Source organism: Eptatretus burgeri, chromosome 15 (genome assembly GCF_056783735.1).
Source record: "Eptatretus burgeri isolate ZD-2024b chromosome 15, Ebu_testis_v1, whole genome shotgun sequence".
In the NCBI taxonomy this organism is placed as follows: Eukaryota; Metazoa; Chordata; class Myxini; order Myxiniformes; family Myxinidae; genus Eptatretus; species Eptatretus burgeri.
The window spans coordinates 34,461,618-34,478,538 of NC_140975.1; the positions used below are offsets into that span (position 1 = coordinate 34,461,618).

General features: G+C 41.8%; 1 protein-coding gene across 1 annotated transcript in view; it reads right to left on the reverse strand.

Annotated features, from left to right (window-relative positions):
• KIF26B (kinesin family member 26B) overlaps window positions 1-16,921 on the reverse strand; it is a 227,864-nt gene that overhangs the window by 27,223 nt on the left and 183,720 nt on the right. The window contains exon 12 of the mRNA XM_085857469.1: window positions 13,398-16,677. Within this exon, the coding sequence (XP_085713595.1) occupies window positions 13,398-16,677 (3,280 nt within the window). The remainder of the gene's footprint in view (window positions 1-13,397; window positions 16,678-16,921) is intronic.

Consider the following 16,921-nt stretch of genomic DNA (forward strand, 5'->3'; position numbering starts at 1 on the left):
ATTTCATTAAATTGGCTGAAAAGTTTTGGTTTTGGTGAAAATATCTACACTAATTAAAGGCAGTGTGTGTGTGTGTGTGTGTGTGTGTGTGTGTGTGTGTGTGTGTGTGTGTGTGTGTGTGTGTGTGTGTGTGTGTGTGTGTGTGTGTGTGTATCCTCAAAAACTCCAAAACCATAAAAATCAAGCAACCTGAGACTTTGCATGCATACAAAGAAAACTCAAAGGAAGTGCAAGAATGAACATTGGGTGTTTGGGTGAATTAAGACACCCCCTTTTGAAGATAATTAATCACATTATTAAATTATGTCCTTCATCAGGCGATCCTCAGCCACCTCGCTCTCTGGGTCATAAGGCGTTTCCTGGGTAACCTCGCTGGGGTCTGAAGCCACCATGTTGTTTGGCCTGCTCAACCTTACCTTGATTGGGAACAGGCCGCAACGATTTCTTAACGATAAAGTTTTTTTTCACTTTCTTCACTCATATTAAACGCCTGTTCATCACAACTACGAATTGTTGTATACATCGCTTTTGTAAGTACTGTAGCTTTCAAATTAGGAGCTTGGAGCGATTTCATGCATTATATGATACAATTTTCCACGATCTACTCTCACAGGCTAATTAAAGAATATCATCGAAATATTATTTCATTTTTGAGGATCCGATATTGGCCAAACTAAATAATTGTTGAAATCTGTTGTGAAATCTGATAATTTAAAGAAATAACGAGTCTCAACACTAAGCCGATATACCTATTTACTTCAACAATGCAAGGCTATGTTCCCTCTGAGCAATGCTATACACAAGAAAAAGTGAAATTTCCAAAGCATTAAACTTATCTTTTTATTTTTATACTGTTTGGAGAATTATATTGAGTGAACAAATTTTTTTAGGAACGTAACAAAATTAACCAGCTTCATTAAGCTATATGACAAAATACATTCACTGCAAGACCTCATTCCCTGTCTCCCAGAGGGACTGCCTATCCATTGTGTCTGCCAGATCTGTGTATATTTTTGGAGATTTCACGAGGTGCCCTAGAGAGAATCAAAGCAAATCTGGTAAAAAGCGAATGTTTAAAAAAAAGTTATAACATTTATGTGGACCTTGAACCAATGTACCATGTGATATGTGCACGGACGAGCAGGCAAAATTGCGAATTTTATGCAATGTTTATTTCACGGGTGATTGAACTTTGCGATGTCTCCAGGGTTGTTCTGCATTAAGCTGCAACTCTTTTGTGGATCAAGTAATTTTACTTCATCAATTCATAATATTTCATTAACTGCTGCGTGCGTGGTGAAGATGGGCTTTAAAGTTAAAGGGATCCTTTATGGTGTGCAGCGTCAGTCTGGCCAACCGTTCCTTATGAACCATTTAATAAGAGTGCTTGCATGAGTGCTTAAGCCACATGCTGAGAACCCATTTTCGACAGTGGTACCACGCTACGTCATTCTGAGAGAATTGTTCACTCTCTGTGGATGCTTTTGCCATGCCAGATCATTCAGAGTGAGTGGTTCTTGCTCCGTCACCCTGAGCTAGTGGTTCATGCTCCGCCACACTGAGCGAGTGGTTTGTGTTACACCACCGAGTGAGTGGTTCTTGCTTTGTCACCCTGAACTAGTGGTTCATGCTGCATCACCCTGAGCAAGTGGTTCTTGCTCCACCACCCTGAGCGAGTGGTTCCTGCTCTGTCACACTGAGTGAGTGGTTCATGCTCCACCACCCTGAGTGAGTGGTTCTTGCTCTGTCACCCTGAGCTAGTGGTTCATGCTCCATCACCCTGAGTGAGTGGATCATGTTCCACCACCCTGAGCGAGTGGTTCATGGTCCACCACCCTGACTGAGTGGTTCATGCTCCACCACCCTGAGCGAGTGGTTCATGCTCCACCACCCTGAGCGAGCGGTTCATGCTCCATCACCCTGAGCGAGTGATTTGTGCTCCATCACCCTGAGCGAGTGATTTGTGCTCCATCACCCTTAGTTAGTGGTACGTGCTCTGTCTCCCTGAGCGAGTCGTAGTGAAATAACACTCAATTTCTCAGCCGTTTGCGTTATTAACGTGTTTCCTAAATTACCGAGCCAAATTTTTTTTCCACCCGTCACATGCAGCTGTTTATAAAGAATAATGTTTGTGAACATATCTCTGAAATGTCTATAAAAATGCAATGTTGTTTTTCGGTGAAAGCTACTCAAGGTTTCTGGGTTGCATACAGTAAGTACTGTAGTTGGTAATCACATTGACTCCAACCTGCCAATTCCTGAAAAATTGCCGATATCGGCGAAGCACGTGTGTGTGTGTGTGTGTGTGTGTGTGTGTGTGTGTGTGTGTGTGTGTGTGTGTGTGTGTGTGTGTGTGTGCGCGCGCGTGCGTGCATGCGTGCGTGTGTGTGCATGTTCCTAAAGTGTAACATATTCTTGATGCTCACTCTCCTACCCCCACTCTCTCTCTCTCTCTCTCTCTCTCTCTCTCTCTCTCTCTCTCTCTCTCTCTCTCTCTCTCTCTCTCTCTCTCTCTCTCTCTCTCTCTGTGTGTGTCACATCCTTGCTCTAATACAGTGCAGTACCCTCCTTCCGCATCTCCTCTCTCGCTCTCCCCCCTCCCCTCTCTCTGTCTGTCTCTGGACATATCTGGATGGTGGTTATGTCTGTACTTTGCTTGTCTCCAGATGTGTCTGGACAGGGTTTGGCTCCGGACATGTCTTGGTGGTGTTAATGTTTGGATGGGAGTTTGTCTTCAGACGTGTCCTGGCAGAGTTTGTCTCTGGACGCATCCGGGCGGTGTTTGTTTCTCTGGGCGGGAGTTTATTTCCATGTTGTGTTTATAGTATGAACGGTAGAAAATGGATTTCAGACATTATTTTCTTTCAATATTCAATGTTATTCTATGCAGAATCATTTTGATGAAACATGATGAATCGTAATTAACGCTCCACTGCACGTCTGCCTTCCCTTCCTCTCACCTCACACCTTCCTTTCCCCCACCCCTCCTTACTTCCCTCCCTCCTCTCTCCTTTCCCCTCCACCTCTTCACTCTTCCCGCTTTCTCTCTCCCACACTCCTCTCTCCCTCTCCCCCCTCGTTTTTTCCCTCCCCCCTTAAGTATTCCCGTCAGTGAAGCGACGGGTGGTATTTGCTCGTAAAGGAATAAAAGGTGCACCTTGATGATGCTGCAATGGAAAATTGTCCAACTACTCTTTTTTAAAAGATACCATGACATCTTTACTGTCCACAGCCTAAATGCAGATGCAATACATCCACATCAAAAGAACAGCATGCTCTGAGAGGCAGCACTCCCTGAGGGCACTGCATCAGCCAACAGGTTTTCATCATTAACTATGATTGAGTAGGCCGTCACACCCACACTCGACACATCGATAGCATTCATCTCCCAAAATTCACAATCCTGCCCATTTTTACAATCCGATATTTGATAGTTAAGATTTACGGGGTGTCCACAATGTTTTGATCCAGTTCAATTGCAGTGACAAGATTTTGTGGAAAAACCGGAACAAGACTTTGTGGACACTGTAGAATAATCCTCAATATGGTTCTACAAATTCCAAAGGTTCCACGGAAGACACTGCAACAAGATTTATAACAATAATCCCAGAGGGAATTTTGGTGCCAAATACTGCTCAAAATATGAATTTAGGAGTATATCATATCATCATCATCATCATCATCATCATCATCATCATCATCATCATCATCATCATCATCATCATCGCTTTATGGCCATTTCCATGCTTGCATGTGTAAGCCGTGGTTCACCTAATGGCTGCTTTCCAGGCTGCACGTTCTCCTGCTAGCCGTCCTGTTAAGCCTTTCACTCAAAAATAATCTCTCAGCAACACATTCCATGTTTTCCTCGGACGGCCTCTCACTCTCCTTCCATTCACATTCATATTTATACACCTCCTCACACAACTACCCACCCACATCCTTTCCACATGTCTGAACCATCTCAACCTACCCCTACGAATCACCTCACTAATGCTTTCTACACCGAACCTATCTCTTAATTCCACATTGGATTTCCTATCATTTTGTGTCACATCACACATTCACCTCACCATTCTCATTTCGTCTTGTTCACACCTCCGTTCATCCTCCCTTTTGATTACCCATGTTTCACTGCCATACAACATTACGCTTCTAACGCAAGCTGCATAAAGTCTTCCCTTTAATCAGAGAGAGGTCCCTTTTGATGTCAATAGGGGTAACATCTCCCTAAACTTCTTCCAGCCACTTCTAATTTTTGCATTCACTGCTATCTTCACACCACCACCTGCACTAATCATATCACCAAGGTATCAGAATTTGTCAACACATTCCAGAGATATATCCCCCATGAGATGTTAATGGATATTTTCAATAGTTCACTGGAGTCAGGACAGGTACCGGAGGATTGGAGAGTAGCAAATGTAACACCATTATTTAAGGAAGGATCCAGAGAAGAATTGGGAAACCATAAACCTATTAGTTTGACTTCAGTTGTGGGGAAGGTGTTGGAGACATTAATTAAGGACCAGATGAGGAATCATTTAAACAAATACAAACTAATTAAAGGTAATCAGCATGGGCTTACCAAAGGTAGTTCCTCTCTAACAAATCTTCCAGAGTTCTATGAAGCAGTGTCTGATTGGGTGGATGAGGGAAAGGCAGTGGACATCATATATCTAGACTGCAACAAGGCATTTGATAAGGTACCACATCAGAGGTTGTTACCAGAGTGAGGGCTTGTGGAGTGGCTGGTCAGGTAACGAATTGGATTGCAAACTCGCTGAGTGATTGCAAGCAAAGAGTGGCTGTGAGTGGGAGGATGTCTTGGTGGGAGGATGTAAGTTGTGGGGTACCTCAGGGATCAGCACTCAGACCATTACTAATCATTATTTACATCAATGATTTGGATAGTGGGGTGAAGAGTAGGCTTTCCAAATTTGGAGATGACACAAAGCTTGGAGGTAAGGTGGATAGTGGAGGGGGTGGTGATCAGATACAGGAAAGTATTGATACTTGAATAGATTGGGCAAAAGATTGGCAGATGGAATTTAACCTGAGCAAGTGTAAGGTGTTGGGGATGGGAAAGAACAATGAAAATAGAGATTACAAGATGCAAAGGGGTAATTTTGGAGCATGTCATACAGGAGAAGGATCTGGGGGTGGTAATACATATGGGAGGTGAGCGGTCAAGACAGTGCCAGGCAGCTACAGGTAAAGCAAATAGGGTTTTATGTTGTATTCGGAGGGGGATCATTTATAAGTCAAAGGAGGTGATGTTAACATTGTACGGGAATTTAGTGGGGGCCACACCTGGAATATTGTGTGCAGTTCTGGTCACCACAGTTCTGGAAGGACATAGACACCATAGAACGGATTCAGCGCAGAGTTACTCGATTGATTCCAGGCCGAGCAAGACTCAGCTATGAGGAGCGGCTGAAGGAGACAGGGCTTTATACACTATAAAGGAGGCGGTTACGAGGAGATATGATGGAGATGTTTAAGATAATGAAAGGTAAAGATAAAATAAGTGCAGATGAATGATTCAACAGAGTAGACAGTGATAGGACCAGGGGCCATAGCCTGAGAGTAGTGGCAGCAGAAAAAGTAGTTAAATTTAAATTATAACGAGATAGGTACCTGGAAGTTATGGAGATAGAGGGGTATCAATGGGGATGGTGATATGACTTTTAGGTAGTTTAAGCATTGATAAGTGTTTGTGTGCATGTGCACGGAGTGCTGTTGGTGGGGGTCTTGTTGTGGGGGGGGGTTGTATGGTTGATGTGTGTTTCTAACAAAGCCCATGCCCCCTCCCCTGAGGGGAAGAAAAAAAAGTACAGAAACTACAAAAAACAACAACAAAAAAACAACAACAAAAGAAACAACAACAAAAAATTATTTCATTAATTAAAAACATTTTTTGTATTTTCTTCCTTGGATCTTGTGTTGATAAATTAGTATGGTGTTCACGCAGGCATGATGGGCTGAATGACCTCCACCTGTGTTCGATTTCCTTGTAAATGTCCTTATAAACTAACCTTTCCGTTCTAATTGGAATCACTTGTTTACCTGCGCAAACAGCACATTTGAAGTCAGGTGCCACCTGCAGTCTTCCTCTGATGCCCCTACACCTCTTGTGCACCCAGCAGTTGCAGGATTTACACAATATTGAATTGCTACCTCCACGTTTTCTACAGACCAGGACCACCTCTTTTCCACACTTCCTTCTCCCACACCACTAATCAGTACTTTTGTTTTCCCTGTATTCACTTTCGGTCCACTGGCCTCAATAACCTCCTTCCATACTGCATATTTACCCATCACCTCTTCCACACTGTCGGCTCTGCCTACTATATTTGGCATGAGCTTAGCAGAGTTACAGCCCCCTACATCTCGGTAGGATTGCACAGCAGCCAATACTGGGAAGATAAATATATTCTCAATTTTATAGACCAGTCAACCCCAGAGAGGGAACATTCATGGACACGTGTTTTGGGCTTGTTGGCCCTCATCAGTGTGGAGCAGAAGTTCCTCTCCCAGATAAAGAGCTTTAATATATATATCTTCTTCTTCTTTCGGCTGCTCCCGTTAGGGGTCGCCACAGCGGATCATCCGTATGATCCGCATAGTGATTTGGCACAGGTTTTACGCCGGATGCCCTTCCTGACGCAACCCTGGTCGCCTCTTACGACACAGGGATATGGTACACCTATTTTAACCGGGGTATACACTGGCCCAGTATACTGGTACTCATTTCGCCGACCTCGGAAGGATGACAGGCTGAGTCAACCCCCTGGTGTATTAATTCAGTGGCCCAACGGGGCTTGAACTCGGGACCTTTTGGATCCCAAGCCGCTGCCCTAACCACTGCGCCAACACCAGGCTTAGCTTTAATATATATATATATATATATATATATATATATATATATATATATATATATATATATATATATATATATATATATATATATATATATATATATATATATATATATATATATATATATCATGTACTGCATTATGAAGCTCTAACTAATTATTGATTGACTCACTCACTCACATAAATGTTTCCTACCTTATAGGTTTGCGAGAAAGCTGACATTGCATACCGATGTAATACGAAGTCGATATTTCAGTAGAAATAACAAAACTGTCTGAAAATGTTCGAAAACAAAAATATCCCAAAGCAAATGTCAGCCCATTCGGGTTTGCTCCCGCTCCCACAGGGGCAAGTTACCGAAGACAATGTCAAGTCATGTGATCTTACACGGGTATGATTGCTTGTGGGTGTTGCTCGGAGGTAAACCGAGTCGTGATGAAAAAAACTAGCATTCCGTCAAGCCGGAGGTATGTAAGGGTTACGGTGTTTCTAGGTTTATGGCGGTATGATTTGAAAAGTATCTGTGGGTTTTTGTCGTTCATCTGGAGTGTGTGTTTTGTTTTTTTGTCATTTACAGACATCATATAGCGATAGGAAGTCGTAAACATTTAACATTTACAGACAGTGTGCAGTGTTAAGTGTTATAATTGGAAAACGGTTGAAATGCAAATGTTTATTATTATGTCATCAAAAAAAATCCTTCTTCACCTTGGTCCGGTGAGGAATTACACAACCCAGGGATGACATCGAGGAAAGGTGGTGGAGACACTTCGCTGGGTCGGCTTGCTTGGACCCACCCCCTTCGAACAATCAACGGAAGAGGCTCGGAGAGAGAGAATTTAGTATTTTTTGGAAACGGAATTTATTCTTCGGAGCAGAGCTTTGTCTTCCCAGTAAGGCATGTATACCTTGTTCATCATCGGTTAAAAGTGTGCATCATGAATCTTAAACTTAACTGCACTGTACTGCGTTTATGGTTGAGTCGGGAATTGAGCCCAAATCACACACAGAATCATTATCTCTCTTGCAGCGGATTAAGTAAATCATTAATAATCTAAATTAAATCAACGTATCAAAAACCAAAGATGTGAACTGAACACGACAACTCGAATTGGCTCTGTTGTTGACGATGTGCAACATGGTAGCAGCGACAAGAATATGACAATTTCTGTTTTATTTCGATCATGATTTACAATTTCCACCCTTAAAGTTTATCTTCGACTTAAAATCATAAACTCCGCATCTTAGTGTTTCCTAGCAACCCATTAGAATGTAAAGAGTAGGTTTCTTTTATAACTTTTGATGTATTGTATTTACATTAAAAATCAGTACAAGCTGTAAACTGTTATTTTGATCACTCATTCTTCATTTATTTGATTTATTTAGCTGCTTTGATAATGCAAGCACAATCCACTTCATCAAATATATCAAAGGCTTGTTGTTGGCTTAATGGTGAAGGTGCTTGGCTTAAAGATCCTCGGGTCTTGAGTTCAAGCCCCCTGTTGGGCTGTTGAATTAACACCAGGTGGGGTTGACTCAGCCTGTTATTCTTCCAAGGTTGGAAAAATGAGTACCAGTGTGCTGGTAACAGGAGCACTGCATCAGTGGCACAGCTGCACCCTCAGAAAATGATGCAGCCAAACAGCTACAGGTTGCATATGAATAATATATCTATATTTTAAAAATAAAATTATATATACATATATGAAGCTTATATTTATTACAGGCAGGGGTGCCCTGCCCCTTCCCATCCCATCCCATCTCTTCCTCTCCCTCATCCCACCCCTCCCCCTGCCTCCTCCTACTTAATCCCCCTGCCAACTCCTACTTAATCCCCCTGCCTACTCCTACTCCATCCCCCTCACTCTGGACTCGACCCCTTCCCCTCCTTCCAGACTCAAACCCCTCTTTCCCCTTCCTCCCCTGATTAGTGGAGGTTGGTTTTTGGGCTTTCCACTCTCTTTGGACATGTACAATGCAAAAATGCAAGTTACCTCCACAGCTGACTTGGAATACCATCTGGCACAACACAATACACATTTACATCGAGAATTTTTGTCGACCTTCCCTCCCTAACCCTTGGAACGACAGATGAAACCAAGTAGCTCATGTTCACCATGAGGTCGAACTTGGTTCATGTGCCAAATTTGGTGTCAATTGGCCAAGTAGTTTTGGCATGATTAGTGTTACACAGACAGACAGACAGACACACAGAAAATGACTTTTATTTATTGGATGTCTGCATGTAGGATGTACTGCAGCTTATGCTTGCAGTCTGCAAACATGCTCCACTAGTCAGATATATATGAACTCTTTCTTACCACTGACTCGCGAACTGACCAAATCACTCACTGATTTTTGAAATGTTTTGTACTTTCTTATTTGCCTAGAAAGTTGAAATTTTGCATACTGATATTCCTCAATGTCATGACTCAGTTTAAAAAAATCCGCCTTGAATTTTTGTACTTCTTGTACTTTTGTACTCCTTTTGTACTCTGTACTTTGTAATTTTTGTACTTTTTGTACTTTTGTACTCCTTGAAATGTTTTGTACTTTCTTAGTTGCCTAGAAAGTTGAAATTTTGCATACTGATATACTTCAATGTCATGACTCTCAGTTTAAAAAAAAATCAAAAAAAATCACGTCTGTTCATAAATAAAAATATCTATAAACAAAAGTTGGCCAGTGGAGTTTCACTCCTGGTCACACAATCAAAGACAATGGCACATCACGTGACTCACAAATGTTAAATGAAGAGCTCTTCATCATCAGTTGTTCTTTATTTCCTTGATTAATTTAGCTGCTTGCAGAATGCATCCGCTTCATTAAAAATATTCTACTGTTTCTAACCACTGACTCAATAATGTTTAGTACTTTCTGGTTGGGCTACTTATGAATTACCAACATTTTTACCCCCACCAGAGGAGACAGTATTGCATTTGGGTCCATTTGTTTGTTTGGTTATCTGTGTTTTCTTCTGCAAACGCTTGTCGGATTGACACACAATTTTCACCACAGGAACGACTACTCATGCTGAATGTTTTAATGATAATTATGATGTTAGGGTTCGGGTTAGTGTTTTTATTATTATTATTATTTAATTATGGTCATGTAGCATGGCAGCCATGTTGGAGAAAAGGAAAAAAATTGGACCTCTGTATCTCCGAAAATGCACCCAGGAAAAAATTGAACCTTGGCACATGGCACGTACTCCTCATGGGAAATAAGTGTGATTTTTTAATGATGTTATAGGTGCATTCATTATGACATCATAATTGCATACATAGAATGTCACATCTGATTAGCATGAAAAATTTTGAGGGTCATCTCAGGCTAAATTGGTCCACAGAAAAACAATTGATGATACCATTGGTCACGTGGTTTCATTCGGCATATTGTTTTTATTTTGTTTTTTTTAAACCTTCAAAAATCTAATTCTCCGAAACGGCTGAACAGATTGAGGGGAAACTTTACACACATGACCGCCGATGCATAAGGAACAAAATGTTCACATATTTGATGTTATAGGTTACATGGTTTGGCAGCCATATTGGATTTACCCTGAAAACTATTTTTAAAAATCTTCTTCTACAGAGCAGCTGGACAGGAGGGGAAACCACACAAATGCTCCCCCAACCTTGGGGATGTCTGGGTATTCACGAATAATTGAAAGGTCACATGGTCTGGCAGCCATATTTGATTGAGCAAAAACATTTTTTATTTCTCTTGAATTGCTTCATCAATTGCCATGAAACGTCACAATTATGATCTAGTAGTGATGGGGAATATATGTTTTAAATTTCAACCTGATCAGCCACATGGTGTAGCCGCCAGAATTATTTAATTTTTTTGATGTGGTTTTTTTATTCTTTTTGAATAAGACTCACTTGGCTGTGCCTGGATGGGTTTGAGGGAAGAGGAATAGCAGCTGAAATGTGAATCCTATCCAGGTTCCTCCTGATGACTTCATCTTTGTTTTTTGCTTGTTCGGGTTCCTTCTGATTGCTCCAATACAGGACTGCACCTATTTGGTCTTCCATTTGATTTGAATTTAATTTATTTTAATCCCATTCTGAATTCAGTTAAATATTAATAAACATCATGGATCAGGGTCAGGTGTCCAATCAAAGCGGGACATCTTGGAACCCGGTCATTACTGCCAGCAGTTATAAAATGGCAGTTCTAATTATGTCTCTTATTAATTACGTAACACACCAGTACACAAACACCACACAAAATACACCACATAAAACTACACACTACACAAAACAAGTCCTGGTTTCTATGATTGCTATGATTATGATTATGAATTATTAATATGATTATGATTATGAACAATCTATGATTGCTCTTTTTCTTGATGATGGGTATCGGTATCTGGAACTGAACCTATTTTTCCCAAAATATGTAATTAAATGAAATTCACAAATCAGACGATGTACTGTGGGAGGAAGTAGAAAACATTAATCACTTACGGACAGTGCGCTTTGGTGTTGCAGTGAATGCTTTAAGTATTGCATGTTTACATATATTTAATTATTTATATAAACTGTATCTACTAATATTATTCTTTTAAAAGTAAGCTATTATTATGAATTAACAATATTATTTGCTTGCATTTTTTGGCTTACTTCTCATGTTAACCTTGTGCTCCAATGTAACCTCACTATGTAATGATCTATGATGTCACTGATGGAAAAATTTTGGGCATCAGCTGGTGTTGCCTCGCTCCCACTCACAGAGGGTCATGCGACCAAAGACAAAGGCCTGCCTGCAGTGGATCACCGATCCAAAAGTTGATTGTCTGGTCGGGGTTTGAACCCAATCTAGAATCGCTATCTCTCTAGCAGCCTTTGACATAATCGTTATGAATCAAAAAGGAAAGATGCAAACTTAACATGATGATATGTTTGGTGGGCTTTGTTGTTAACGATGTGAAATGTGGGAACAGCTACAAAAATATGACAATTACTTTGTTTTTGATTTGGTTCATAAACTCCAACTCTTAGCATTACTGAGAAAACCGTAACAATGTAAACTGGAGAGATCAATGTGAACATACAATAATGATTTCAAAAATTGTTTTAAAAAAATCTGGAAGCTTAGTGCACTTGAAGCAGTCTTATACACCAATCACTCTTATACACCACCCAATAGAACATGTCAAAGTACGGTAAAACTGGAGGTTTCCTGTTTGGAATGATTTTAAATTATATTTGACTTGCCATGCAGGCAGAAAGAGTAAAAAAAAAAATCAAAAAAAAATCTCACTCCTCTGTGCATGTGTGGTCGGGACAAATTTAGAGCCAATTTACTGTTAAAATGGTGGATTTGTCTTCAGATCCATGTTCTGATTCGTACTCGAAATATAACATTCAATTTAAATAAGTTGCTCCTCGACCATAAACTGGTAATCATAAACTGATAAGATGGATGGATGGATGGACAGACGGACAGGCAGACACTAAGCAATTGCTTAACTCTGCTTTTCGTTGTGCGTGCGTGGAGTAAAAATGGATTATTTTATAACTCTTGACCTTTCTGGATTAACAAGCTCAAATGAGCTAAGATCCACGTCCTCTTAATGATGACGTCATAAAAACGAATATGACGTCATTGTGATGTATCAGGTTTGTGATAAATTATCTGTGCTAATGCCCGGCTTGATTCCCACAAACAAAATTCAAACAGCTTCCCTAGTTTCGGAGATAATGGTATAGGCGATTTCCATTATCGGCGATATTATGATGTCAACTTTTTTTCTAGGAAGAATTTCCAAAATCGGAGATGGTTACAGCCTGCGTGTGGGCTTTCTGCATGTACATGGCAAGTTTCACGAAGATCCGATGAAAACTCTGGGTTATGAAACAAAAAATGTCAAAAAATAGGAATGACATCATAAAAATTGATTTGACATCATAGTGATGTATCATATGTGCGGTAATTCATCTCTGCTAATACATGTTCGATTCCCGCAAACAGAATTCACAAAGCTTGCCTAGTTTCGGAGATAATTTTTTGGGCGATTTCCATTAGTGGAGATATTTTGATGTCATAACTTTTTTTCAAGGAGGAATTTTCAAAATCCGAGATGGTCATTGTCTGCGCAGGGTATTTTTACATGTACATGCCAAGTTTCAGGAAGTTTCGATGAAAACTGTAGGCTGTGAAACAAAAAAGTCCACAAGAAGAGGAAGAACAACAACGTGAGTAAGACTTGGAGATCCTCCATGAGGATCTAAAAATTACTACTCCTCTAAAACGAAAATTACTATACCTGTAAACTGTGAAATAAAGAGCTAGTTGTGATCACTTATTATTGACATTTACTTGATTTATCTCCTGCACGATTCAGTGCATGACAGGACAACACCTTGTGTCTCCGTATTCACCCAGCACAGGCACTTAAATACATGAATGGATGTAATTTCTTATGACAAGGAGATTCCTTATCCATGTGTGGGTGAGGGGGGAGGGGGTGGGGAGAGGTTGGTGAACATATGGTCATAGCTTACCAGATGAAGCTCCAGTACGTTTGCGGAGGGATTTGAGACTTCTCGACCGCTCACCCACTGCCGCAATGCTGCTCCCCTCACAGGCAGATGAGGCGCTTCCTGTTGCCTCACTGTCACGCCGCATGCTTTCGTAACCACTGCTTCCACCACTACCGTTGTGGTAAAAAATTGCTGCTCGGCCCATAGCAGGAGGTAGATCCCCACTAAGCACACTACTGTTGTCACTGAAGTGACCACTACTGTATCGAGGCCTCCGTGGAGCAGTTACCTTGCTATAGGGAGAAGGAATTCCAAATGTTCCATGTGTTTGTCCTGCAGTTCCTCTGAAACTGTTGGTAGCCATTACCATGCCAGCTCCAAGAGGAGGTGACTCTAGTAGGTTGATGCCACTATCGTTGCCACTGTCAGAATCTCCTGAATGTAGACCATGGTGAATTTTTGATGATGACACAGCAAGTTCTGAAACACGAGTGTTGGTAATACGAACAGGATTGGATTTAATGCTAGATGTCAGGGTTGCCCGTCCATGCTTTGTTCCACTCATTGCAGATGTCTTTGCTATGGTGCGTGGACTTGGTGGAACACTGGTGTTCCGAGGTGCCACTGTGCTGGGACACAAAGGAATGTAATTATTTACTGAAGGAATACGAGCTTTCGATCCGGATACTGCTGCTGCTGCTGCGATCACCGTCGTGGCTGCAGCTGTCATTGCAGTTCTTGCCCCACACAATTTTGAGCTCCCACTGGACTTTGCTATGGCTGAGAAAGAAGAGTTAGCAAGTGAAGATGTAGTAGCAAGTGTCTTTGCCATGGCTTTGCCACCTTTACTCTCTTTGTTCAAGTTTCCGAGAGGACTGAGAGATGTTAAGCTGTCTACTTTATTTAATGATAACGTGCTACTGTGAAGACTTCTGTTGGGCCTACAGTGTTGACTAAAAGCAGCTTGTCCTTGCCCTTGATCTACTTTGCCCCTTGCATTTCTGTATGTGCTGCTGCCCCCTTCACCACTGCGAGTGAGACATTCTGAAGCAGAACCTATAAGCCCATGGATCTCTACAACTCCCTGAGATGTCTTCCTTGGCAATGTCCTTGAACGTAAAACTGATGCAGAGAAAGTGCTTGATGGCACATCCAACAAACCTCCAGCACGATTTTTTTGATCCAGGCTCGATTTGCGTACAGGAGGAGTTGGTGGAACACCTTTTGTTCGTGGAATTTGGACAGACTGATTGGCTGACAGAACATGATTGCTTGTGCATGATTTAAAATCCTTTGGCTCAGACTGCCAGGTAGAAGAACTTACTAGATCACATGTATTCAAAGCAGGCTGTTCCTGCGTTGTATTTGTCCTATGTGTTTGAGATTCATTCCATATGTGTGGAGACAAAGAAACTAGCTCATTTGGTGACATTACAGGAGAAGTATCAACTGACTTACTGCCTTGTGTTCCAGAATTATTCTTATAACAGGAGGCTGCACCTCGACTCCCTTTTCCTTTTCCTATTTTGCTCTCGCTCGAGATAGTTGGAGTCCTGTTAGATTTTATAGGGTTTATAACAGATGGTCCCAAATCTTGTCTTTTTTTCCAGGAGTCAGAACTCCAAGGCACAGCTGGCAGTGAGGATGATGTTAGATCAGAAGCTTGTGGAGTGGATGAGGTAGTTTTCGGCCGCTGTGTCCCATTAGCATGACGGGGTGGCAAGCCGGTCATCTTGGGAAAGCCGTGGCTTCCAGCTCGTGCTGTCATAGGTGGCACATCACTCCTGCCACTGTACTTCTGGCCCTCTCTGTTGGGCCTATATAGAGCAGGAATTTTGGAAGACTTGACCACTTTCGAGGAAGCAGACGTTGGAAATTTGCTTGTACCACTGGAACAGCTTTTACCTTCACCTTCTGATGTTGAGAAACCACTGTCATGTAATGTGCTTTGCTGGCTGACAGAGCCATTGTGACTGCCATTCATCATGAAATCTCGTGAATTTGGAGACAAGGAATCCCCTGTTGTTGTCACGACATCATCATATGGCTGCATGACAAAGCTGTCACATGACTGATCACCCTCACTGTTTGCACTATTTGCACTGGCTTCACTTAACCATGAGCTAATTGATGAGCAGCGGCTCTCCAGCCTAAGGGTTTTTGCATTTGAATCTAGTTCACCAGTGGTGCAGTCTGTTACCCCAACATCATAATCCGAGTCATCTGTAATGCTACTAATAATACTAATTGGCCGTGATCCTGATGATAATGCCTGCACAGAGCAGTTGCTCGTAAAACTCATAATGCTAGTGGGACGGTTCGAGCGTCCGAGGGAAGAGGTGCCAAAAGTGAGCTCCTCTACAAGGGTGAACACCAGCATGTCCTCTTGGTTCAGTTCCACGGGTTGTTGGAGTGTTACCATTGTAGTTAACATACTGTCCAGCTCAATGGGGGTAGGGATAGAAAGGTTGTGAGCAGCGACAACAGCTGCACCTTTTTGAGGTCCAACAACATTTAAAGCTGGTGGTGGAGGAGGTGGTGGGAGGGGTAGAGGAGGAGCTGGCAAACTCATTCCGATTGTGAAAGCTCTTGTTTTAGATGATAGCTTGGGCGATTTTTGTTGATGAAGTATTTTCCCAGGTGTTGGGTTTGTGCCTGATGATGGAGCTTGGCCATATTTAACCTGTCCCTTCCATGTTCCTGCATTTCTAATTTCAGTAGGGGGACCGGATGGTTGACTATGACAGAGCCTTGTTTCTTTGTTAAGCAAGAAGTCACCGCACTCAGTTGATACACCTTTTAGAGGTGTGGGCATTGGCCATCTTGCTGCTTGGTGATCGGTAGGATTTAGAACAGCCCACGATGATGACTTATTCTCAACTTCAGGCTGAAAGTCTTCAGGCTCATCACTGCCATCAATGCATTCAAGTCTTTCTTGGAGCTCAGCAAATGTCCCACATTTAAGACGATCAATGTCAGGCTCATCACTATCTAAATGCTGTTTAAAATGAGTGTGTGATGTCAAATGATCAAGTGAAGGGATTATAGGCACAAAATCAGGTGGGCCTTCATTGTCTGTGAGATCATGTTCTGAAAGAACAGCACCATCAGACCCCACATAGATGACTGTGTCACATGACTGTTCACTGCTGCTCAAGTAGTCAGGATCACTGGCCAGTGTTGCCCGGGGCACTTCTGGATCAAGGGCTACAAGCCGAGGATGTGCCGTCCGTGAAAGTGGTAGGCGTCTTGTACGACCCTCCTCACAGGAACTCTCTCCTCCTGATGAACTTGAGGCATGCTGAGGAAATATCAAATAGCCATTATCATTATGAAAAAAATTACAATGTACTCAATTGTAAATAGTTGAATATACAGTACCAATAAAATTTGCATACTGTAATAATTTATAGCATACATGCTGTATTTTTTTATTTTTTTTGTATACACAAGTTGAAGCTGGTGGAACAACGAGGACACAGAATGGACCAGAACATAGCAGAACAAGAAGAACATAATGGAAATTGGGGAAACACACCAATAGC